The sequence below is a fragment of the Cetorhinus maximus genome, chromosome 13, assembly GCF_964194155.1.
Source record: "Cetorhinus maximus chromosome 13, sCetMax3.hap1.1, whole genome shotgun sequence".
NCBI classification, from domain to species: domain Eukaryota; kingdom Metazoa; phylum Chordata; class Chondrichthyes; order Lamniformes; family Cetorhinidae; genus Cetorhinus; species Cetorhinus maximus.
Window position 1 is genome coordinate 119675814 of NC_135891.1, and position 24549 is coordinate 119700362.

At 48.6% G+C, this 24549-nt stretch overlaps 1 protein-coding gene across 1 annotated transcript; it reads left to right on the forward strand.

The window, feature by feature from the left end:
- The first annotated feature begins 4574 nt into the window (after positions 1 to 4574).
- On the forward strand, positions 4575 to 17986 carry LOC144689054 (kelch-like ECH-associated protein 1A). The gene is made up of 5 exons (XM_078556194.1): positions 4575 to 5148; positions 6185 to 6861; positions 8258 to 8463; positions 10020 to 10196; positions 16659 to 17986. Exons 1-5 carry the CDS (start codon positions 4582 to 4584, stop codon positions 16823 to 16825), a joined length of 1794 nt encoding a protein of 597 aa, XP_078412320.1. The 5' UTR covers positions 4575 to 4581; the 3' UTR covers positions 16826 to 17986.
- Positions 17987 to 24549: the final 6563 nt, after the last annotated feature.

The window sequence follows — 24549 nt, forward strand, 5'->3', positions numbered from 1 at the left end:
TCTCATTTTTAGGTATGTCTGGTGCTGCTCCTGGCATGCCCTTTGCACTCTTCATTGAACCAGGGTTTATTCCCCAGCTTGATGGTAATGGTAGAGTGGAGAATGTCCTGGTCTAGGAAGTTACACATTGTGATTGAGTACAGTTCTGTTGCTGTTGATGGCCCACAGTACCTCAGGGTTGCCCAGTTTTGAGTTGCTAGGTCTATTTGAAACACACAACATATTGGAGGGTATCCTCAATGTGAAGACGGGACTTTGCCTCCACAAGGACTGTGTGGTGGTCACTCCTACTGATACTGATCATGGACAGATACATCTCCAACAGGCAGCTTGGAGAGGATGAGGTCAAGTGTGTTTTTCCCTCTTGTTGGTTCCCTCACCACCTGCCACAGAAATTCCTTTTGAGTGAGTCCACCTGTCTAGCAGCTATGTCCTTTAAGACTTGACCAGCTTGGTCAGTAGTGGCATTACCAAGCCACCCTTGGTGATGGACATTGAAGTCTCCCACCCAGAGAACATTCTGTGCCTTTGCCACCCTCAGTGTTTCCTCCAAGTGATGGTGAACATGGAGGAGCACTGATTCATCAGCTGAAGGGGATGGTGCGTGGTAATTAGCAGGAGGTTTCCTTGTCCATATTTGATGTGTGTCATGCCCAGAAGCCATGAAGGAATATAAATAAATATGTGTATATCCTCCTGGTATTTGACAAAAATGTTTTTTTTTAATAATGGACAAAGGCTTTACACTGACTCAAGCCTGCCCAGCTATGACTCACTCAAAAGGAATTTCTAGCCTTCAGAAAACAGCAAGGATCTCATTATCTCTAAAGAGACGCTAATGCCTCCTGTGACTGCAGACATCAAATTCCAAGGAAATGCACAAAGATCATTTACGTTTCTAAGGCCAGGCTCTGGCCAACGGAGCCACTATGTCTGAGGACAGAAAGGCCCTGAAACCGTTGAAACGTATTAATGGATGCAATATTAACCCCCTCGAGGATCCAGACCGGGAAGATACATCCGTCCAAACCAAGGGGAAGAAGTGGAGTTATGTCACATGACCCCCCCCCCACCACCCAACCAAGTGGCTAGAACCTGTAATATCGTCTTGTGGAGCTGGATCCAGGTCGTCTGCATTTTCCATCAACAAAGCAGCAGCAGAAACCGAGCTCTGTCCAGATTTAAATTGCCTGGCCCTCATCTGCACCATTTTCTACTGGAGTGTCTGGACTTTGCTACCAGTGTGTACCGCAAAACTGATCCATCTCTATATGCGTCTCCCATCGTGGAAGTCAGTGCTACTGGAAGAGTGTGTCACCCTGCATTAGCTTCAGCCTGCTAACCACCCTGAAGGAATACACCATTGGACTTTTGATTCTGGACTCTGGACACATGTGAAACAATAATTCTTATTTTGCCTGTGGCCTTTGCCCTTTACCTCTCTTTTTCACTTATCCCCCTTTTATTGTGTGAATGTACCAGGGGTTGAGTAGTGACACCCCCTCCCTGCATTTTCATGTGTATCTAAAATAAACTAACCCTCTGATTTTACCCTAGCTCGAGTGGGGTTATTAATAGAGGATTGGATCACTCCAAACACCGAAGGGTTGGGGAAATTACACCACCGCTTATAAAGGGGGAAATCAAAAATACTTTTCCATTTACGGACGGGTAATGAAAGGAGAAATCAGTGCTGTTTAAATTAAACCCCCTCCTGCCCTTAACTTCTGGTGCTATGAGTCTTCATGGGGTTCGGAGTCGATGTTGAGGACTCCAAGGGCAACTCCCTCCCGACTGTATACTACTGTGCCACCACCTCTGCTGGGCCTGTCCTGCTGGTGGGATGGTAATGGTGAAGTCTGGGACATTTTCTGTAAGGTACGATTCCGTGAGTATGTCTATGTCAGGCTATGGCTTGACAAGTCTGTGAGACAGCTCTCCCAATTTTGGCACTAGTCCCCAGATGTTAGTAAGGAGGACTTTGCCGGGTCGACAGGGCTGAGATGGCCATTGTCGCTTCTGGTGCCTGGGTCGATGCTGGGTGATTAGGCCAGTTTCATTCCTTTTAGGCTTCGTAGTGGTTTGAAATTGCTGAGTGGTCCTGTCTGTTCTCACAGGTGCACATAAAAGACCCTGTCACCATTCTTCAAAGAGCAGGGGGGGGTTCTTCTGTGCCCTGGGACAATATTTAGCATTAAATCAATATGCCTAAAAAACAGATTAACTGGTTACTCACCTTGTTTACTGTTTCTGGGATCTTGCTGTGCATACTATCTGAAAGCTTTGCGGGTATGATAAGGTGCAGTAGCTTCTTTAGATCCAGGCATGTTGTGGCGCTGGCCCAGGTGGAGCGGGAGGTGTGTTCTGTCGAGCGACACAGAGCGATAGCATCCTTACACATCACTTCAACATCAGTCAGGCTGGACAATGAATCTTTCCATGGCTAGGTATTCCCTTCTCTAGCTGTCTGTATACAAGCGTCCGGTTTTCTTTTCAGTCCTGGTCAAGATTACTAATGCGTTGCGATTTCTACTGAGGCTGTCCTAAGGCTTTCAGAATTTTTGGCCCCTTTATCTGACCTTTAAAATTCACAGTGTACTTTCCTCTTCCACCACTAGAATGCTCCTTAGAGCCACCTGAATTTATGTTAACAATCTCATCGGGGAAAGCTGGATGTAAACAGTCGTTTCCATTTCTATAGCACCTTTCATGGCCTCAGGATGTCCCAAAGTGTTTCACAAAACAGCCCTGCTCTTCGTCGGAGTAACAGCTGTGGGATCTTTACATCCACCTGAGTTGGTGGACGGGACCTCAATTTAAGCTTTCATCCACTGACAGTGCAGCATTCTCTCAGTACTGCACGGGGAGTGTCAGCCTGGATTATGGGCTCAAGTTTCTGAATGACACTTGAACCTACAACCATGTGATTCAAGAGGCGAGATGTGCCTGCTGAGCTAAAACAAAGTCTGTAAGAATCATTGATAACCATAAAAATAAAAATAGCTGGAAAAACTCAGCAGGTCTGACAGCATCTGCGGAGAGGAATATAGATAACGTTTCGAGTCCATATGACTTTTCGACAGAACTAAGGAAAAATAGAAAAGAGGTGAAATATAAGCTGGTTTAAGGGGGGGTGGGACAGGTAGAGCTCTACCTAACCCAACATATGGTTATCATTCATTACTAAGCCAGGGACTCACGGAATAACCTTCATGCTAATGATTAACTCCCATTACCTGGTCTTTCATGAACTTCTCCTTCGATCTGATGTTTACTTACAAACAGACAGAAAGTAAAGCATAAATAGGGCAGGAATCCTGTGCATCTAAAGATTGAGATGCAGTTATAATCAGATATACATCCAGCAGTGTGTGTGTGTGTGTGTGTGTGTGTGTGTGTGTGTGTGTGACAGTGTGTGACAGGACTGAGCATGTTTGTATAACGTGACTGAGTGTCCCAGCACTGACTGTGTGTGTGTAACAGGACAGTGTGTCCCAGCACTGACTGTGTGTGTGTGTAACAGGACAGTGTGTCCCAGCACTGACTGTGTGTGTGTGTAACAGGACAGTGTGTCCCAGCACTGACTGTGTGTGTGTGTAACAGGACTGTGTGTCCCAGCACTGACTGTGTGTGTAACAGGACTGAGTGTCCCAGCACTGACTGTGTGTGTGTGTGTAACAGGACTGTGTGTCCCAGCACTGACTGTGTGTGTGTAACAGGACTGAGTGTCCCAGCACTGACTGTGTGTGTGTGTGTAACAGGACTGTGTGTCCCAGCACTGACTGTGTGTGTATAACAGGACTGAGTGTCCCAGCACTGACTAATCTGACTAATGTTATGTTGCCACTGATGTTGATTTCCTTGCCTCTATTTGCAGTGTTGGCTATATTTCCCTGCGGAGGATTCTGTGTTGCTGGTGCTCGGTTTGGTGTGGAACACATCTCGGTTAGTGAGTGGTCCTCCTGCCTCCGGACTGTGACCATCACATTTGCAGCCAAGGGAGAACAGGAGCAGGGCGGACTGTTCACCCGGACTATCCTTTCAGTGTCACCTCCAATCCTCACACCAAACACTGCCATCATTGTAACTGCTGGACCATTGTACAGACTGCCCAATATGGTCAGAGGGAATGAGAGTACAAGTCTGTCATGTAATGCTGCCCTTGACTGTGACTGAAGTCTGCAACTAGGGTTTTGGTGCTTCAAAGTATCAATCAAAGGCCCAGGCGCTGAATCCTGAGGGATTGGTCCTATCATCCCGAAAACATTTGTCCATTTTCCGCCCTCTCCTCGATCTCTGGACAGAGAAACTGTTTTGTTCATGAGGGAGATTCTCACTCCAGAAAACAGGAAGAAGAATGTTGGAAAAGCAGTGGAATTTGTGAGTTTCGGCCTGGGAGAGGGATAAGGATGGAGTGGGCAGAAGTGTGTTTAGTAACGGGACAGTGAGGTGAGATAGTGACCGGTCACCTGGCCTCGGAAACCTCCACAACCGAAAGAAAGCCCAAAAACAGCCACTCTGTAAGGAAGGGGAGAGCAGAAACCCCCGCCCCCCCACCCACCCTCCACCCCCGATATAATAATGTTTTACTCCAAGAGGAAAGATGCCAATCTGACAGTTAACTGTGTAGCAGTCGTTGTTCCATCACTGAAAGGTCATGGATATTTGGATTATACTGTTGGGAGCCATCCACCCCGAGCTTTGAGTGTCATGCAGGAGTTGAGGCGAGACAGGCAGCTTTGCGATGTGAATGTGCGGGTGGCCCATGGTGGGAAGGAACAGACATTTGCTGCACATCGGATTGTCCTGTCTGCCTGCAGCCCTGTCTTCAGGGCCATGTTCACCAGCAATCTGCGGGAGCGCCAGGCACCTGAAGTCAAGATCCATGGCATCCACCCCAAGGTGATGGAGCGGCTGATTGACTTTGCCTACACCTCCCGGGTCTCAGTGGGTGAGCAGTGTGTACTGCAGCTCCTCCTAGCCAGCACCATGTACCAGGTGGAGGGTGTGGTCAATGCCTGCTGTGACTTCCTGATCAAGAATCTGGACTCTGCCAATGCCATTGGCATCTGCCAGTTTGCCGAACAGATTGGCTGCACCGAGCTTCGCCAGAGAGGGAAGGAATACATCAACATTCACTTCACTGAGGTAAACTGGGAAATCCACTCCGCATCATACTTCCCGTGGCTCAATAGGAATCGTGTCAGCGCGGCATGGGTGGGGCATGAGCCTCACCCCCTCAGATAGCTGGCGGTGTGGGTTTGAACCCCACTCCAGACACTTCACTTCACGCTTCTCTGTGTTAAACTGCATTGGCCACGTGTCTGCCCATTTCACCAATCTATGTCCTCCAGAAACCTGCTCTCCTCACTGTTTACTATATTTCAAACTTTGTGTCATCTTCAAACTTTGAAATTATGCCCTGAAAACCTAAGTCCAGGTTATTAATGGGAATCAAAAAGAGCAGTGGCCCCAACACTGACCCCCGGGGTCACCATTGTACACCCCACCCTGGTCTGAAAAACAACTGCCGACACCATTCTCTGCTTTCTGTCCTTTAGCCAGTTTTGTATCCCTGCAGCCACCAATGCTTTAATCACCGCCTTCAATTTTGCCAACGAGTCTATTATGTGTTTATTATACAACGCCTTCTGTAAATCCATATACAGTACACCAAATCAATCTCCCTCTTCGTCTCTGGTCTCTTTCACTGACTCTTCATCCCTCTCTCTCCCTCCCTTCTTTCGCTCACTCTCCATTCCTATCTCTCCCTCCCTTCTCTCTTTCTCTCTTTTTCTCTTTCTCTCTTTTTGTCTCTCTCTCTCTCTCTCTCTTTTTCTCTCTCTCTCTCTTTTTCTCTCTCTCTCTCTCTCTTTTTGTCTCTCTCTCTCTCTTTTTGTCTCTCTCTCTCTCTCTTTTTCTCTCTCTCTCCCTCCGCACCCCCACCCCGCACCCCCCCCACCTCCTCTTGCTTCCTCTGATTTTCTCCCTCTCTCTATCTCTGGTTTGTGCACTCTATTTGCAGTTGTCTCCTTCTGACTTTGATCCTGGTCTCTCCTCTCTCTGTCCCCTGTCTGCTTCTACCCTGCTCTCCCCTTCCCAACTTTCCCCAACCCCAGAACCACCCCATCACCCCGAGTTGCTGTTCCAGACTTGGTCCTGAGCTGTAGTTTGTCTCTACTAGGTGACGAAGGAGGAGGAATTCTTTAACCTGACGCACTGCCAACTTCTGGACCTCATCAGTCAGGATGGGCTGAATGTGCTCTGCGAATCGGAGGTTTATAAGGCCTGTGTAGAATGGGTGCGCTGGGACCTGGAGGGTCGAACCCAGTACTTCCACGCACTCCTTAATGCCCTCCACATCTACGCTCTGCCCCTTAGGTTCCTCAAGCACCAGCTGCAGGAATGCCCGATTCTTGACAAGGCCAACCCGTGTCGGGATTTCCTCTCCAAGATCTTCCAGGAAATGTACCTCCGCAAACCGCTGCCCCCCGTCAAACAGCGCGGGAACCAGCTGATCTACGTAGCCGGGGGGTACCTGCACCGCTCCCTCCCAAACATGGAAGCCTTCAGCCCCAGGACAGGACAGTGGCTGCGGCTGGCGGACATGCCAGTGCCTCGCAGTGGGACGGGCTCTTGCGTGGTGTTGGGCCTCCTTTATACAGTGGGCGGCAGGAATAACTCGCAGGATGAGAATGTGGACTCGGGCACCCTGGAGTGTTACAACCCGATGACCAACCAGTGGATTCAACGGGCGCCAATGAACGTGCCCAGGAACCGGGTGGGAGTCGGGGTGATCGACGGAGCCATTTACGCTGTCGGGGGTTCCTGCGGGTCCTCGCACCACCGCAGTGCTGAGAAGTAAGTGGCCACAGAGGGACTGGGAGTGATGGGGTTTAAGTTTCTCAGAACTGGCTGGCGGGAAAGGGTTACATGTGAAGGCAAAGATCACGGAGTGTGTGGCACTGTGACCAACTGCATCATTTAGACTTACGTTAGGTGGCAGAAGAAATAATGTGGATGGGAGCAGAAAGTCGGAAAGGGGCATTGAAAGACAAGATGAGTGTTCAAAACTGTGGCAGGTGGAGGTCAATACTGGGAAGTTGAGAGGTCATCCATTTTGTCCCAAAGGAAGGAAAAACAGAATAGTTTCTAAATGATGAGAGTTAGGAAATGTGGAGGAGCAGAGTGATTTAGGGCTCCAAGTAGAAAAATCACTAAAAATGAGTGGACAGGTACAAAAAATAATTGAAAAGACTAATGGAATGTTGGCTCAAATCTGAAGGCGCCTGCAATACTATTTTACTATTGCTGTACCGAGCTCCAGTCAGAGTCCATCTGGAGGAACTTTGTTCAGTTCTGGGCATTGCTCCTCAGGAAGGTGATATTGGCCTTGGAGGGGGAGCAGCGCAGATTCACCACAATGAAACCAGGGCTAAAAGGGTTAAGTATGAGGACAGGTTGCATAAACTAGACTTGTATTCCCTTGAGTTTAGAAGATTAAGGGGTGATTTAATTGAGCAGGTTTAAGATGATTAAAGGATTTGATAGGATCAATAGAAACTATTTGCTGTGGTGGGGGGAGTACAGATCAAAACCATAAAATTCGAGTCATGGTAATGTCAGGAAGCACCTTCTTACAAGTGTAATGCAAATCTGAAACTCTCTCCTCTGAAGAGCATTTGAGGCTTGGGATCAATTGGAAATTTCAAAATTGAGATCGATAGATTTTGTTGGACTAGGGATTAAGGATTATAGATCCAAGATGGGTAGATGAAGTTAAGATCAGCTGTCACCTAATGGAATGTTGGAACAGACTTGGGGGGGGCGGGTGCTGAATGGCCTCCTCCTGTTTCTATGTTCCTAAACCAGATAGTCCTTGGTACCATCCAGGATTTGAGGGAGCTGATCTCAGCTGGGGAAGCTGGAATAGAGTCAGAGCAGAGAGGGTGAGCTGTTCTCACTACCTTGACTGGAACATATATATGTATGGATCTCAGGTGAAGACAGCGTGATGCCTCCGCAGTTGACTAGCTCTCTCTGGCAAGACAACATCTGGAGAATGAAGACACTGCCAAGTGTCGCTCAGGTCTCTGCTTCCCCTCCAGAAGCCAAACTCCATTGATAAGCAGGACTTTCAGGAGGGGAAGAGCATTGGGCAGAGTGGGGAATTGAGGCTGTGGAGGGCATTGGGAAAGGTTAGAGATGAGAAAATGCTTTCTGGTGTGTTTACGTTCCATCGCTATTTTGTTTGTAGATATGATCCAGAAATGAACCAGTGGACATTCATAGCACCAATGAAGGCTCGTCGTATTGGCGCTGGGGTGACAGTGTGGAATGGACTCTTGTATGTGATTGGTGGTTTTGATGGAGGGAACCGTTTGAACAGTGTGGAGTGTTACCGCCCTGAGAAGGATGAGTGGAACTCCATCACTCCAATGGGTTCCCCTCGCAGTGGAGCAGGTGAGGCTTCCCACTGAATATTTAGAGGAATTAAAGGGCAACTTCTATTGTGATATCTTTCCCTCAACCCCTCTAGTTAACCCCACCCACCTTTCATGAAGGAGTTGACTTTTTTGATGGGTACAAAAGTCAATCAAAAAGGTTCTTGGAATATTGGCCTTTATCAGAAGGGGATTGGAATGCAGACGGGGGAGTTATGCTGTTGAACCCATCTGGAGGAACTGTGTTCAGTTCTCAGAAAGGAGATATTGACCTTGGAGGGGATGCAATGCAGATTCACCCGAATGATACTGGGGCTAAAAGGGTTAAATTATGTGGTGAGGTTACAAAGACTAGTCTTTCCCTAGAGATTAGAAGATTAAGGGGTTATCTGATCGAGGGGGTTTAAATGATACTTGCTGCTCCACAGCCATTTAACATTCCAACAAGCGTCAATTGACTGGAGACGGGACTTCCATCCCTCACTCAGGAGGAAGTCCCGCCTTAGAGAGCTGCTGGCCAATCTGATTGGCTCGCAGCGCTCCAGTCCCACCAGCGCCAGAAGCTGCAGTGGACAGGACTGGGATTGCAGGCAGTCCCCAGAGTCCAAATCCCAGAGTCCAAATCCCAGGGGTCCAGCACCAGGTCAGTTTGGGGAGGGCCAGAGTGAGGCCTAGCGGGATAGGCAGGGTGGGGTGGGGGTGTTCGTGGAGAGGGAGGAAGGGGGGGATTACCCGCAGGATCCAGACCACTTGGCGGGTATGTTGAAATGTTGAAAGGAGGCTGTTAATGGAAATACCACACCTCCCACCCCCCAGGCTGGGTGAGAAATGGCCGGTAACTGTCATTAATTGGCCACTTAGAGGCCTTAACTGAGGCAAGGGCAGATGCTGGGCTGGCCTAGACCTTACCTATCGCACCGTAAAATTTTCAGAGCGGTCGGGGTGTGCAGGAGCCCACGGGAAAGCCATCCAAAGATCTTACGGCCGCCCCTTGCCTACAAACTCGCTGGCGGGGGACCATAAAAATTCTGCCCAAAGATTGTGGAAATCTGGAGCTCTGTCCCCCAAGAAGGCTGCTAAGGCTGAGGGTCAGATGAAAATTTCCTGGCTGTGATCGATAGATTTTTGTTGGGTAAGGAGATTCAGGGAAGTGGAGCAAAGGTGTTTCAATAGAGTTTAAGATAGAGATTAGCCATAATATGATTGCATTGGGAACAGGCTCAAGGGGCTGAATGGCCTCCTCCTGTTCCTATGATTCTAGCTACATTGAATTTTACATCAATAGCTCTTTAATTTAGACACCTTAAACACTAGAAACTGTCTGTTTCTATTTACTCTGTCCTGTGTCTTCATAATTTTAAACCTCTGTTAAATCAACAACAGGTTGCATTTATAAAGCACCTTTAATGTAATAAAACATCCCAAGGTGCTTCACTGGAGTATTATCAAACAAGATTTGAGGTGTGTGTTATATATAAGGCGAAGGGTTTTGGTTATGTTGGTGTAGGGGTTTGCTCATAGACCATCTCCCTCTCTCTTTCACTGATGGTCTGACCTGTGTTGACTTCTCTCCAGGTGTTGTTGCATTGAACAATTACATCTACGTTGCTGGGGGTTACGATGGAAGGGAACAGTTCTCATCAGTTGAGCGATACAGCATAGAGGCCGATAAATGGGAGAACGTTGCCAGTATGAAGCAGAGTCGGAGTGCAATGGGAGTAACTGCCTATCGGGGCAAAATCTATGCACTGGGTAAGGGTCATGTTCATGAGCACTGGAAGATATTCCTGGATCTCCCTATTCCTCTATTAGGAAAGACATTGCTAAAAATATCCCAGGAAGATCACACATGCAATCCTCAGTATGTGCTGAGTTACACTTCCTCGCTACTCCAGTACCATGTGCACCCTTACCCCGATACCACCCATACCATGATATCATCCGCATCCAGCTATCACCCACACCACGATGTCACCCCCCACCACGATGTCACCCCCCACCACGATGTCACCCCCCACCACGATGTCACCCCCCCACCACGATGTCACCCCCCCACCACGATGTCACCCCCCCACCACGATGTCACCCCCCCACCACGATGTCACCCCCCCACCACGATGTCACCCCCCCACCACGATGTCACCCCCCCACCACGATGTCACCCCCCCCACCACGATGTCACCCCCCCCACCACGATGTCACCCCCCCCACCACGATGTCACCCCCCCCACCACGATGTCACCCCCCCCACCACGATGTCACCCCCCCCACCACGATGTCACCCCCCCCACCACGATGTCACCCCCCCCACCACGATGTCACCCCCCCCACCACGATGTCACCCCCCCCACCACGATGTCACCCCCCCCACCACGATGTCACCCCCCCCACCACGATGTCACCCCCCCCACCACGATGTCACCCCCCCCACCACGATGTCACCCCCCCCACCACGATGTCACCCCCCCACCACGATGTCACCCCCCCCACCACGATGTCACCCCCCCCACCACGATGTCACCCCCCCCACCACGATGTCACCCCCCCCACCACGATGTCACCCCCCCCACCACGATGTCACCCCCCCCACCACGATGTCACCCCCCCCACCACGATGTCACCCCCCCCACCACGATGTCACCCCCCACCACGATGTCACCCCTACCCTGATATCACCCACACCCCGATATCACCCACGACCATATAATCGTGAGTTTCAGGTTGACAATTTTTCATCAGAACCGAAGCCATATTAGGTCAGCTGGCCAATAGTTTGGTCAGAAAATTAGGAAGGAGGAGAGGCCGAGGGGTTTAGGGAGGGAATTCCAGAGCTGAATACTGAGGCTGCTGAAGGCACAGCCACCAATGGTGGGGTGAAGGGAATCAGAGATGTGCAAGACGCCAGAATTGGAGGACAGCGGAGATTTTGGAAGATTGTAACAATATAAGTTTAGAGAACATATTGCTTGTTGTAGGTGAAATCAGCAGAGACCAAGGGTAGAAGCTGAGGGGCAGTTTAATGAGAGGTTACAAGAAAAATAGGTCTGTAGACAAGGGTCAATTATACAATTCCTCATGAGAGAGATCACAGGGAGATAAAGCCAGAAATGAAGCAACAGCGCTTGAGAAATTAGTGCAATAAGTGCAAGCATTAAACAGAACTGATAAATTTTCAAAAATGAACCACAGTTGGAGTATTAAGTGCGCTAATTGGTAACACAGATACAAGGAGAGACTTGAGATACTGAGGGTGTTTTCAATGGTCAGAGAAAGATGAAGGGAGATTAATGGAGGATCTTAATATCCTAAAACTTTAAAATTTCTACTAAGTGACAAGGGGACATCAGTTTAAAATGGAAGCTGAAAGAGCAGGGGTCATAGGACAAATGTCTTTACACAGATGTTGAAGCATAGAACACTTTGCATCATAGAGGGGTTGAGGCAGATACCATTATATATAGTGAGTAATAAAACATGAGGCAGAAGAAGATACAGAAGTATAGGGAGAGCATGGGCAGCAGGATTAGTTTGGGATTGATACAGGACTATGGGGAGAGAGTGGGGCAGCGGGATTAGTTTGGGATTGATACAGGGCTACAGGTAGAGAGTGGGACAGTGGGATTAGTTTGGGGTAATAGAGGGCTATGGGGAGAGAGTGGAGAAGTGGTTTAGTTTGGGATTGATATAGGGCTATCGGGAGAGAGTGGGTCAGTGGGATTAGTTTGGGGATTGATACAGGGCTATGGTGAGAGAGTGGGGTACTGGGGCTAGTTTAGGATTGATACAGGCTATGGGGAGAGAGAGAGGGGCAGTGGACTTAGTTTGGGATTGTTACAGGGCCATGGGGAAAAAGCAGGATAGTGGAGTTAGTTTGGGATTGATACGGGCTATGGGGAGAGAGTGGGGTAGTGGGATTGGTCTGGGAGTGTGTTATGACTGATGCAGTTGGTAAAGCGGAGTTATTTTAAAAATCCCAGAGCCAAACTTTAAACAGCTGTCATAACCTATAATTTTAAGTGTTATGTTTGAGATGTGACTCTAAATTCAGGAATCAGACCACCAGTTTTTGAGGTTTTACATTAAACTAAATGAAACATTTTATTAATTTACACAGGTTAAAATATATATACACATGGCTACAAATTCCCAAACTAATCTCCATTAAGGCAACAGCAACCCTTAGACTTAACCAAATGCCAGGCAAAGCATTTTCACCTTACAAACTCAAAATGAGATTCTTTTCACTTTGGTTCCTGTGGAGCCAGTTGGCGGCTTACAGCTGCCTCTGCTCTGCACACCCAAAATGGTTGTCTTGTTATACCTACCACTGCCCACTGAATATTAATTCTCATTGTATCAACAACCTCTGAAGTAAACCTCTCTAACAATAAAACCCAATTCAGAGTACCAATTTTATTAGTAATATAAACATATTACTTGGTATCTGCTAGATAGGTGTCCATTTTCCCCCCCCCATTTCATTCAAAAAATGCAAATGAACTCTATCTCTCTTACATATCAAAACTAGTACACATCAAAGCACCCAGACTAGCTGGTTTCAATCCAATTTTTTTCTTTCCATCATTAGTTGCGCTTGAGAAGGTGGTGGTGAGCTGCCTTCTTGAACCGCTGCAGTCCATGTGGTGTAGGTACATCCACAGTACTGTTAGAGAGGGAGTTCCAGGATTTTAACCCAGCGACAGTGAAGGAACGGCGATACATTTCCAAATTAGGATGGAGAGTGACTTGGACGGGAACTTCCAGGTGATGATGTTCCCATCTATCTGCTGCCCTTGTCCTTCTAGATGGTAGTGGTCGTGAGTTTGGAAGGTGTTGTCTAAGGAGCCTTGGTGAATTCCTGCAGTGCATCTTGTAGACGGCACACACTGCTGCCATTGTGCGTCGGTGGTGGAGGGAGTGAGTGTTTGTGGATGTGGCGCTAATCAAGCGGACTGGTTTGTCCTGGACGATGTCCAGCTTCTTGAGTGTTGTGGGAGCTGCACTCATCCAGGCAAGTGGGAAGTATTTCATCACATTCCTGACATGTGCCTTGTAGATGGTGGACAGGCTTTGGGGAGCCAGGAGGTGAGTTACTTGTCGCACGATTCCTAGCCTCACCTGCTCTTGTAGCCACAGTATTTATAGGGCTCGTACAATTCAATTTCTGGTCAATGGTAACCCCCAGGATGTTGATAGTGGGGGATTCAGTGATGATAATGCCAGTGAACATCAAGGGGCGGTGGTTGGATTCTCTCTTGTTGGAAATGGTCATTGCCTGACACTTGTGTGGCGTGAATGCTACTTGCCACTTGTCAGCCCAAGCCTGGATATTGCCCAGGTCTTGCTGCATTTGGACATGGGCTGCCTCAGTGTCTGAGGAGTCGTGAATGGTGCTGAACATTATGCAATCATCAGCGAACATCCCCACTTCTGACCTTATGGTGGAAGGAAGGTCATTGATGAAGCAGTTGAAGATGGTTGGGCCTAAGGCACCTCCTGAGGAACTCCTGCAGTGATGTCCTGGAGCTGAGATGACTGACCTCCAACAACCACAACCATCTTTCTTTGTGCTAGGTATGACTCCAACCAACGGAGGGTTTTCCCCCGATTCCCATTGACTCCAGTTTTGCTAGGGCTTCTTGATGCCACACTCAGTCAAATGCTGCCTTGATGTCAAGGGCAGTCACTCTCACCTCACCTCGGAAGTTCAGCTCCTTTGTCCATGTTTGAACCAAGGCTATAATGAGATCAGGAGCTGAGTGGTCATGACGGAACCGAAGCTGGGCATCAGTGAGCAGGTTATTGCTAAGCAAGTGCCACTTGATAGCACTGTTGATGACCCCTTCCATTACTTGACTGATGATCGAGAGTAGGCTGATGGGGCGATAATTGGCAGGGTTGGATTTGTCCTGCTTTTTGTGTACAGGACATACCTGGGCAATTTTCCACATAGCCGGGTAGATGCCAGTGTTATAACTGTACTGGAATAGCTTGGCTAGGGGCGCGGCAAGTTCTGGAGCACCACTCTTCAGTACTATTGCCGGAGTATTGTCAGGGCCCATAGCCTTTGCAGTATCCAGTGCCTTCAGCCGTTTCTTGATATCACATGGAGTGAATCGAATTGGCCGAAGACTGGCATCTGTGATGCTTGGGACCTCTGGAGGAGGCCGAGATGGATCATCCACTCGGCACTCCTGGCTGAAGATTGTAGCAAATGCTTCAGCCTTATCTTTTGCACTGCTGTTCTGGCCTCCTCCATCATTGAGGATGAGGATATTTGTGGAGCCTCCTCCTCCTCGTTAGTTGTTTAATTGTCCACCACCATTCACGACTGGATGTGGCAGGACTGCAGAGCTTAGATTTGATCCATTGGTTGTGAGATCGCTTAGCTCTGTCTATCACTTGCTGCTTATACTGTTTGACACGCAAGTAGTCCTGTGTTATAGCTTCATCAGGTTGACACCTCATTTTTAGGTGTGCCTGGTGCTGCTCCTGGCATGCCCTTCTGCACTCTTCACTGAACCAGGGTTGATCCCCTGGCTTGGTGGTAATGGTAGAGTGGGGGATATGCTGGGCCATGAGGTTAGAGATTGTGTTTTGAGTACAATTCAGCTGCTGCTGATGGCCCACAGTGCCTCATGGTTGCACAGTCTTGAGTTGCTAGGTCTGTTTGAAATGTATCCCTTTTAGCACAGTGGTAGTGCCACACAACATGATGGAGGGTATCCTCAATGTGAAGGCAGGACTTCGTCTCCACAATGACTGTGTGGTGGTCACTCCTGCCGATACTGTCATGGACAGATGCATCTGCAGCAGGCAGGTTGGTGAGGATGAGGTCAAGTATGTTTTTCTCTTTTGTTGGTTCCCTCACCACCTGCTGCAAACCCAGTCTGGCAGCTATGTTATTTAAGACTTGGCCAGCTCGGTCAGTAGTGGTGCTACTGAGCCACTCTTGGTGATGGACATTGAAGTCCCCCATCCAGAGTATATTCTGCACCTTTGCCACCCTCAATGCTTCCTCCAAGTGGTGTCCAACATGGAGGAGCACTGATTCATCAGCTAAGGGAGGTAATCAGCAGGAGGATTCCTTGCCCATGTTTGACCTGATGCTATGAGACTTCTTACGGTCTGGAGTCGATGTTGAGGATTACCCAGGGCAACTCCCTCCTGGCTGTATTATATTGTGCTGCCACCTCTGTTGGGCCTGTCCTGCCGTTGGGACATGACAAACCCAGGGATGGTGATGGGGGAGTACGGGACATTGTCTGTAAGGTATGATTCCGTGAGGATGACTATGTCAGGCTGTTGCTTGACTAGTTTGTGAGACAGCTCTCCCAGCCCCCAGATGTTGGACGGCTGCGATTACCTTTGTCGTTTCCAGTGCCTAGGTTGATCCGTCTGGTTTCATTCCTTTTTTTGTGTCTTTGTAGTGGCTTGTTACAACTGAGTGAGTGGCTTGCTAGGTCATTTCAGAGGGCATTAAGAGTCAGCCATAGAGGGTCTGGAGTCACACCAAGTAAGGACAACAGATTTCTTTCCCTAAAGGGCATTAGTGAACCAGATGGGTTTTTATAACAATCAACAATGGTTTCATGGTCATCATCAGACTTTTAATTCCAGATTTTTATTGATTTCAAATTCCACCATCTGCCATGGGGGATTCGAACCCGGGTCCCCAGAGCATTACCCTGGGTCTCTGGGTTGCTAGTCCAGAGACAATACCACTACACCATCGCCTCCCCATAAAGACACATTAAGACACAATCACAGACTTGACCTCTATTTCTTCCAAAATATTATATACAATTAATAACTTCATGACCAATTGATACAGGGCTATGGGGAGGGAGTGGGGCAGTGGGATTAGTTTGGAATTGATACAGGGCTAGGGGGAGAGAGTGGGGCAGTGGGATTAGTTTGGAATTGATACAGGGCTAGGGGGAGAGAGTGGGGCAGTGGGATTAGTTTGGAATTGATACAGGGCTAGGGGGAGAGAGTGGGGCAGTGGGATTAGTTTGGATTACTTAAACAAAGAGCTGCACAGACACAATAGGTTGAATGGTCTTTTGTCTGCTGGTAATATACCCGCCACAGACTGTGTGCCTCAGGACCAAATTCATTGGTGTTCTTGCCAAGCGAGCCTTTGGGTTTGCGTCAACCTGAGCTTCTAAACATTAACAATTGAAATAATTTCTTCTTTCTTCATTTGTTTAGGAGGCTTTAATCAGAAAGGTTTTCTCGACAGTGTGGAATGTTACGACCCAGAGAAAGATGAATGGACGGAGGTGTCTGTCATGCCCTCTGGACGCAGTGGGATGGGAGTTGCAGTCAACATGGAGCCATGTCCACGGAATCTGAGCCCGGCTGACCGAGATAGCTGACCACTCCACTCACTTGCAGTTAATGTTGGAGGGATTGGCGGAGCCGCTTTCTCTCCTCACTGCTTCTACTCATCAGAAATAAATCTGGGAATTCAGACTCTCCAGCACCCATTACATTTAATGCCGGTTGCTACAGCATGGAATGTGCCGTAAGTTCTGCCGAGAATGGAGAGAGAAGTGAAAAAGGGATATTATAGCTGGCACTCTGTAGCATAATTATAAATGGGACATTTAACAAAGGCTCCATGTCAAATGAAGCACTGAGGTTTTGAGCTGTAAAACCAGGAATGGAATTGACTCCAAGTGAAAAAGCGGATTGGTTCATCTTTACTTTTAAAAAGGAGCTGAATGGCAATCTGTCCAGGATTGGAGAGAGGAGGTTATTGGGGAATGTGCAGACTGAAGCAATCTCACATTCTCGGAGCGAAGATAGTTCCTGTGCTGTTGGCTCAGAAGATTCCCAGACTGTGTAAGGAGTGGGACAAGAGCAGCAGGAACAGAAATAAATCCTGGAATTCCCTCCCTAACAGCACAGTGGGAGCATTATCATCACACACACACACACACACACACTGTAATGGTTTAAGAAGGCAGCTCTCCACTGAGTGGAGGGGAGACAAGGTGATGGACAATAAATGCTGGCCTGGCCACTGATGTTCACATCACAAAAACTATGTTTTTTAAAAATGCAGTCATTCCAAGAGCAAAAGTAACAAAACCTGCACCTGCACCTCCCCTGTGGGTATTAACTGTCACTCAGGACAGTTCCTTGGTTAGCCCCCAGTAACTTGTCAGGTGGTTATTCTTCAGGTGTGAGCCTTGGGAGAAAGGCTGTTCAGCTGTGGGTGACAGTGCAGTGAGCTCAGTTCCGCCCTGAACTATGCTCCTAACTACACAAGAAACGAGACAGAGAGCCTCCATTACCTGACAACCACACTGCCTCATAACAAAAACACAGGGAGATGGCTTGAGGGGTCGGGGAAGAGGGTGAGGGTAGGTGACGGAGAAGTTACTGGTCAGCAGACACTCTGACCAGATTGCTGAGCACTTCCTGCTGATGAACCTGGTATGTAATTATTGTGGATATTGTACAAAGTTACAGATATAAATTATGATTTTTTGAAAATTCTTCAACGTAATCTAATGCAAATAAACCACGTCAAAAAAAGTCTTGATTCCTTGCAGTTATCCATGATCAACCTTTACAAAAACACTGACTCTCACTGGGGTACGGGTCCCACACACACTGACTCTCACTGGGGTACGGGTTCCACACGCACCGACTCTCACTGGGGTACGGGTTCCACACGCACCGTCTCTCACTGGGGTACGGGTTCCACACACACCGACTCTCACTGGGGTACGGGTTCCACACACACCGACTCTCACTGGGGTTCGGGTTCCACACACACCGACTCTCACTGGGGTACGGGTTCCACACACACCGACTCTCACTGGGGTACTGGTTCCACACACACCGACTCTCACTGGGGTACGGGTTCCACACACACCGACTCTCACTGGGGTACGGGTTCCACACACACCGACTCTCACTGGGGTACGGGTTCCACACACACCGACTCTCACTGGGGTACGGGTTCCACACACACTGACTCTCCCTGGAGTACTAGACATAGCAGTAATGAAAAATTAAGAAATTTTGAATGCACGATGGTGGCATTGGTGTTCATTCATTATATACTCTTCACTTGTAAATATAGTTCACATTTATCCCTTTCCAAGTCTCAGGTATGCAATGGTTAATCGATGTGATGCAAAGTTCCGCATTCATTCAAGGGTCCAAAACCAAGGGTACCCCACCAATTAGCTCCCACCTAGACCCTCAGTTCCATTAACTCTCACTCAATCTCATTTCCTTTATTTGTACATCAGTGACATGAACAAAGTCACTTCATATGTTAGAATGAGGACTGGACGATACCTGTGACCCTTGGATCTCAGGCAGACATCATTTGGCCTCATGAGAATTGCTTGTCAAGTGTAGAGATTATCATGATGCTGTTGCACTGAAGTGTGGGGTTTATAAATGTAACAAGTGTTCGTCGCGACCAACGTCAGAATCTTTTCTCCCAAGTGTATTTTGCAGTGGAATTTATTTTATGACAAGAGTTTTTGGAAAAAGTGGTATTCACTGTTGAGCACCATAAGTTTCGTGCCTCCCTGCAGTGTTTTTTCATCTCAGAGTTCAAGGCTGAACATTATTCATTTCTTTAAGATAAAAGCAAAAAACTGCAGATGCTGGAAATCCAAAACAAAAACAAAAATACCTGGAAAAACTCAGCAGGTCTGGCAGCATCTACGGAGAGAAGCACAGTTAACGTCAATTTAGTCTACTGCATTCGTTGCTCCCAATGCGGTTTCCTCTACACTGGAGAGACCAGACGCAGACTGGGTGACCGCTTTGCAGAACACCTTCGGTCTGTCCACAAGCATTACCTAGACCTCCCCGTCGCTTGCCATTTCAATACTCCACCCTGCTATCATGCCCACATGTCCGTCCTTGGCCTGCTGCATTGTTCCAGTGAAGCTCAACGCAAACTGGAGGAACAGCACCTCATCTTCCGACTAGGCACTTTACAGCCTTCCGAACTGAATATTGAGTTCAACAATTTTAGATTATGAACTCTCTCCTCCAACCCCACCCCCTTTCCAATTCCACCCCCCCCTGCTTTTTTTTCCCAATAATTTATACAGATTTTTCTTTTCCCACCTACTTCCATTATTTTTAAATATATTTCCATCCATTGTTTTATCTCTACCTTTTAGCCTTTTTCGATTCCTTCACCCCACCCCCACTAGGTCTATCTGTACCTTGCTCGTCCTGCTTTCTACGCTTAATTAGCACATTCCTTAGATAATATCACCACCTTCAACACCTTTGTCCTTTTGTCTGTGACATCTTTTGGTTATCTCCACCTATCACTGGCCCTCTATTCAGCTCTACTTGTCCCACCCCACCTTAAACTAGCTTATATTTCACCTCTCTTCTATTTTTATTTAGTTCTGTTGAAGGGTCATTCGGACTCGAAACGTTAACTGTGTTCCTCTCCGCAGATGCTGCCAGACCTGCTGAGTTTTTCCAGGTATTTTTGTTTTTGTTTATTATTCATTTCTTAATTACCTCAGTCTTCCCATACATGATGCTGAACGATGGAAGTAGTTTCCACTCAGTGACATTTGAAATGTCTGCTGGATGGGAATGAGTGGATGATGTCAGAGGTGTGCGCTCATCCTGATGAAGCTGTCTACTTACCTGTGAGGATTTTACTTTGCTCCTGAACGGCTACCTAGTGGTGATCCACCGAATCCTCCTGTAAAGGCAATATACAACTCAATATGGAGTTTATTGCAATGACAGTTCTCATTGACTCAGGGTAGATCAAAAGAGTTGGCCTTTGTGAGATGGACAATGTTGAGGACTGTAATGATATGAAAGTGATGCTCCAGCACATCTCCTGTGTGCTCAGCAGGATCTATGAAGGGAAGAAGTTGTCACTGGCTGCTTGGTCAGTACTGACTGGGCCACATCTCTCCCAAATGCCAGGGCAATGCAGGACGTAGAGTTGGCAGGCTTCTGACGAATGCATATGAAGTATTTGTAAACAATCAAATGATGGTCCTGCTAAGCCACTCGCTGTGAGGAGAATGCGAACATAACTCGCAGCTTTGGGTGTATGCTGTCGAGTAACAGGTCACTGCGCCCTGATGCCCAAAGGCATATTGGGGCTCAGTAGTAAGATGAGGCCTCTGTGTTATTCACCCATGGGAGCTGGCATTTGGAAAGATGGTGCTGTTTGGATGTTGCTCCCTCTTGAGACAGCCAACATTCACCATTGATGAAAGTTTTTCCTGTTAGAGCCGCCTTGTTAGGCTGCTGTCACGCTGGCATGAGGGCATCCATGTGTGCAATGGCATTTGTCACTTGCGAAGGTGCCTGCAGTACTGTCTTTCACTCATCTCCATGTACGAGCTCCGTCTTCTGTAGATCCTTGGCCACGCCAAGCGCCTTAATGGATTTAGACCCTCCTCATCAGCATCTGGGACTTCCTGGGGCCCGGCTGCCTCCTTATCCTCAGGGTATTGGTCTTCCCAGAGATGTGCCAATCGGTAATGGGCCCTACTTCTCCTCATTCTAATCAAAGCTATCAACAAGACAGCGTTGCCTGAAGCCTGCACTCTCCACTCCTCTTCGTATCTGTGAACGGATACAATTAAGCAATCAATGCTGTGCTCCCTCCATATGATGGCCTCCCTCCATGTACAAGGCAGGAATCCAGTCTCTAACCCTTGACTTGCCCTCAGTCTGCACATGGCATACCAAGGCCACCCCTTGCGGGACACAATTTAAGAATAAGAGGTCTACCGTTTAAGACAGAGATAGGGAGGATTTTTTTCTCTCAAAGAGTCATTACTATGTGGAATTCTCTTCCCCAGAGAGCAGTGGAGGCTGGGCCATTGAATATATTCAAGGCTGAGTTAGACAGGTTTTTGATAGACAAGGGAGTCAAAGGTTATGGGGGGCAGACAGCAAAGTGTAGTTGAGACACAACCGGATCTGTAATGATCTTATTGAATGGTGGAGCAGGCTCGAAGGGCTGAATGGCCTACTCCTGCTCCTAAGTCCTATGTTCCTATGTTCATATTCCCATCCTTCTGTCACTATCTGGCCTCCGCATGTTGCCCTTGATCCCACAATTGTTCATGTGGGTATTCCTGCTCTCTCCCCCGAACCCTTTAATGTTGATCTCCCCATGCGCTTTGCTGACCTGAACCCACCCCTTCTGGTGGCCACATGCGCCTCTACTTTTCGGGACCCCTTACCCCATGAGACCATCCAATACTGCTTCATGACTTTCCAGCTACCGACTTACAGGATCCAGATGCCTCTCCTGAACGTTACTGTGCCTCTGACTCAGTACCACAACTCGAACTGCCAGGACCAAATGCCTTAGTTGACTGACCATGCCCTGCACACCATATTGTGCATGACCGTCACCGCCCAGAGAAGCCTGCCCCTGCCGAAGACCGGGACCAAGACATGCACACCATGCAGAGTCCTTTAACGTGACCCACACAGCGCCAGGACAGTCCCTTCAATATGCCCCCAGCAGCGTAGCCTCAGCTCCAGGACAGTTGGACAGCCTTATAACTCTTGCCCCAGGACAGTCTTTCACTCTGTTCCTTGACCCTCTCTCTTGCCCCTCCCCGCTGGCACTGGCCTTGCCTCCTGTGCCCAGCCTTGGTGCAGATTGTGTTACTGGCACCTGATGTTTCACAGCTACAGTCTTAAAGGAAAGCGAAAGGAGCATCCACTGACCTCCAAGTCGTGGGTGATCTGAAGCCCGACAGGTGTGCCCCACTTAGACACAGCCACGAATCAGACTGTTCTAACTACCCACTGGCGGGGCACTGAATTTGGAGGGGGGAGTGTAATTTTAGTGAGCTGACCTTCTAATGAGCATTCACAAGAAGCAAGTCAATACAAATGTGGTTCCCAACTTAGATCATTGGAAAACATGACAAGCCCTTAACCCATCATCCAAGTCAGGAGCCAAAATTCTAAACTAATTTTCCATCATGGCCGATTTAGTGCCCCCGCCCACCACAATTCCCACAACTGGCGGGAGCAGAGCATTCCAGCCAGTGCATGGCCAGAACTATTCGGTCGGCGTGCGGGTGCGCGCCCGACACACTCAAGCGCACGATAGCGCATGATGACATCAGGCGAGCGTCCCGGTATCATTGTGCGATATTTTGTTCGGTGGGTGCGAGTGAGAGTGGGAGCCGTGTCCACCATCAATTACGAGGCCAGTTAAGGCCATTAAAAAGGTAGTTAAGCTGTATTTTACGTTACCTGCATGATTTCAAGCTCATCGCACGGGCAAAACAGGCAGGCAGGCAGCCGACAATTTCAAAAACCTCATCCAAGGGCGGGATAAAAAGGATTCAGCAGCATTGCCAATGTGAGTAGTGAGGAGCTTAGGAGATAGTTTGCTGCTTATTGGCACTTGGCAGCTTCATCTCCATTCTGAGCTGCATTCTTAGCATTTCCAGGGTTCATTTCAGGACTCACTGGCGTCTCGAAGGCCCCTGGAGGATTCAGACCATGTGGACCTTTCCAGGTATCAGACAGCCTTCCCTTACCCTGGTAATGGGGATTGTGGTCTCCGCTGGTGGCACCTCCTCTTAGGAAGAGAGGGGCAGAAGGGAGAGGGGGGCAGGTGTCCCAATGCAGTGTCCAGGGGAGCGATTTGTGGGAGGAGAGGCGCAGGCACAAGGGGCACAGGGCCAGCAGGTAGTCCAAGGCAGAAGGGGCCACAGAAGACACCACTATCCTGCTGCCAGGGTTTACAGGCGGCGATGCAGTTACCTCAATATGTCCGAGGTGCAATGCCGAAGGAGGCTCCATCTCTCCAGGGAGACAGTAACCTCCATTTGTCAGATGATCGTCCCTGAGATCAGCTCTGGTTGTGTGGGTGGACACCTCATGCCAGTGGCTCGAAAGGTCACAGTGGCCCTCAACTTCTATGCCTCCAGCTCTTTCCGGGGGTCAGTGGGGGATCTGTGTGGAGTCTCCCAATCAGCTGTCCACAGTTGCATCAAGCTGGTGACAGAAGCTCTGTTCAGGTGGGTAATGACCTTTGTTCTTTACCGTATGGACGAGGCCAGCCGGGCGGAGCGAGCCAGAGGCTTTGGAGCGATTGCTGGGTTTCCCCGCCTCCAGGGTGACACCAACTGTACACATGTGGCCATCAAGGCGCCAGCGGGTCAGCCGGGTGCCTTTGTCAACAGGAAGGGATTCCATTCCATGAATGTGCAGATAGTTTGTGATCACAGGATGCAGATTCTGCAAGTCTGTACAAGGTACCCTGGCAGTTCCCATGACGCATACATCCTGAGACACTCCCAGGTGCTGAGGCTCTTCAGTGCTCCAGCCCGACTGGATGGATGGCTGATGGGTGACAAAGGCTATCCCTTGAAAAGGTGGCTCATGACACCTCTACTCCGCCCAAGAACAGAGGCCGAGCAGCATTACAAGAGGAGCCATGGATCCACAAAGGCGGTGGTAGAGAGGACCATTGCTCTTCTCAGGATGCGCTCCCAATACCTGGACCATTCAGGGGAAGCACTACAATACCCCCCAGGGCAGGTGTCACTGATAGTGGTTGAATGCTGCGCTCTCCACAATCTGGCACTGGCAAAGGGGGGCCCACTGGAGGAAGAGGATCTTGATGTAGCTGCACAGGCCACAGAGGATGAATCCAGTGGTGAGTCAGAAGAGGAGCATGGTGAGGAGAATGATGAGGATGTGGAGGCAGAACTTGGTAACCTCCAGGGAGGCAGGGACGCTTTGATCCAACACTCCTTCAGCCAGGCTAACAAGGATCTGCTTCCACCTCATGCCGGGGCTGCTGCCTCCATCCCGAATGTCTGAAATGACCCTTTCATTTCCACCCAAAAAACACTCAATGCCTGTGCAATAAAGTTTAGAGTTACTTGCATCCAGCCTTACATACTGGTGTACCCTGCACCAGAAAGAAAAAATGTGAAACATACTCAGGCCTTCAGAACGAAAGCAAAGTTAGTGTTTTCATCACATTGAAATCATTATGACATTTACCATTACTGGTGTTGATGTCCACACCAGCAGACAAATAAACCTAACATAAATGAACAGAAAATAATCTGTGACCAGTCCCTCT

Bases quoted from the DNA above. Each gene is read 5' to 3' on its own strand.
- LOC144689054 (XM_078556194.1), top strand. From the start codon at position 4,582: ATGTTTTACTCCAAGAGGAAAGATGCCAATCTGACAGTTAACTGTGTA. The intron at 6,862-8,257 runs GTAAGTGGCCAC...TTTTGTTTGTAG, and splicing joins CACCACCGCAGTGCTGAGAA to ATATGATCCAGAAATGAACC. The intron at 10,197-16,658 runs GTAAGGGTCATG...TCATTTGTTTAG, and splicing joins GGGCAAAATCTATGCACTGG to GAGGCTTTAATCAGAAAGGT.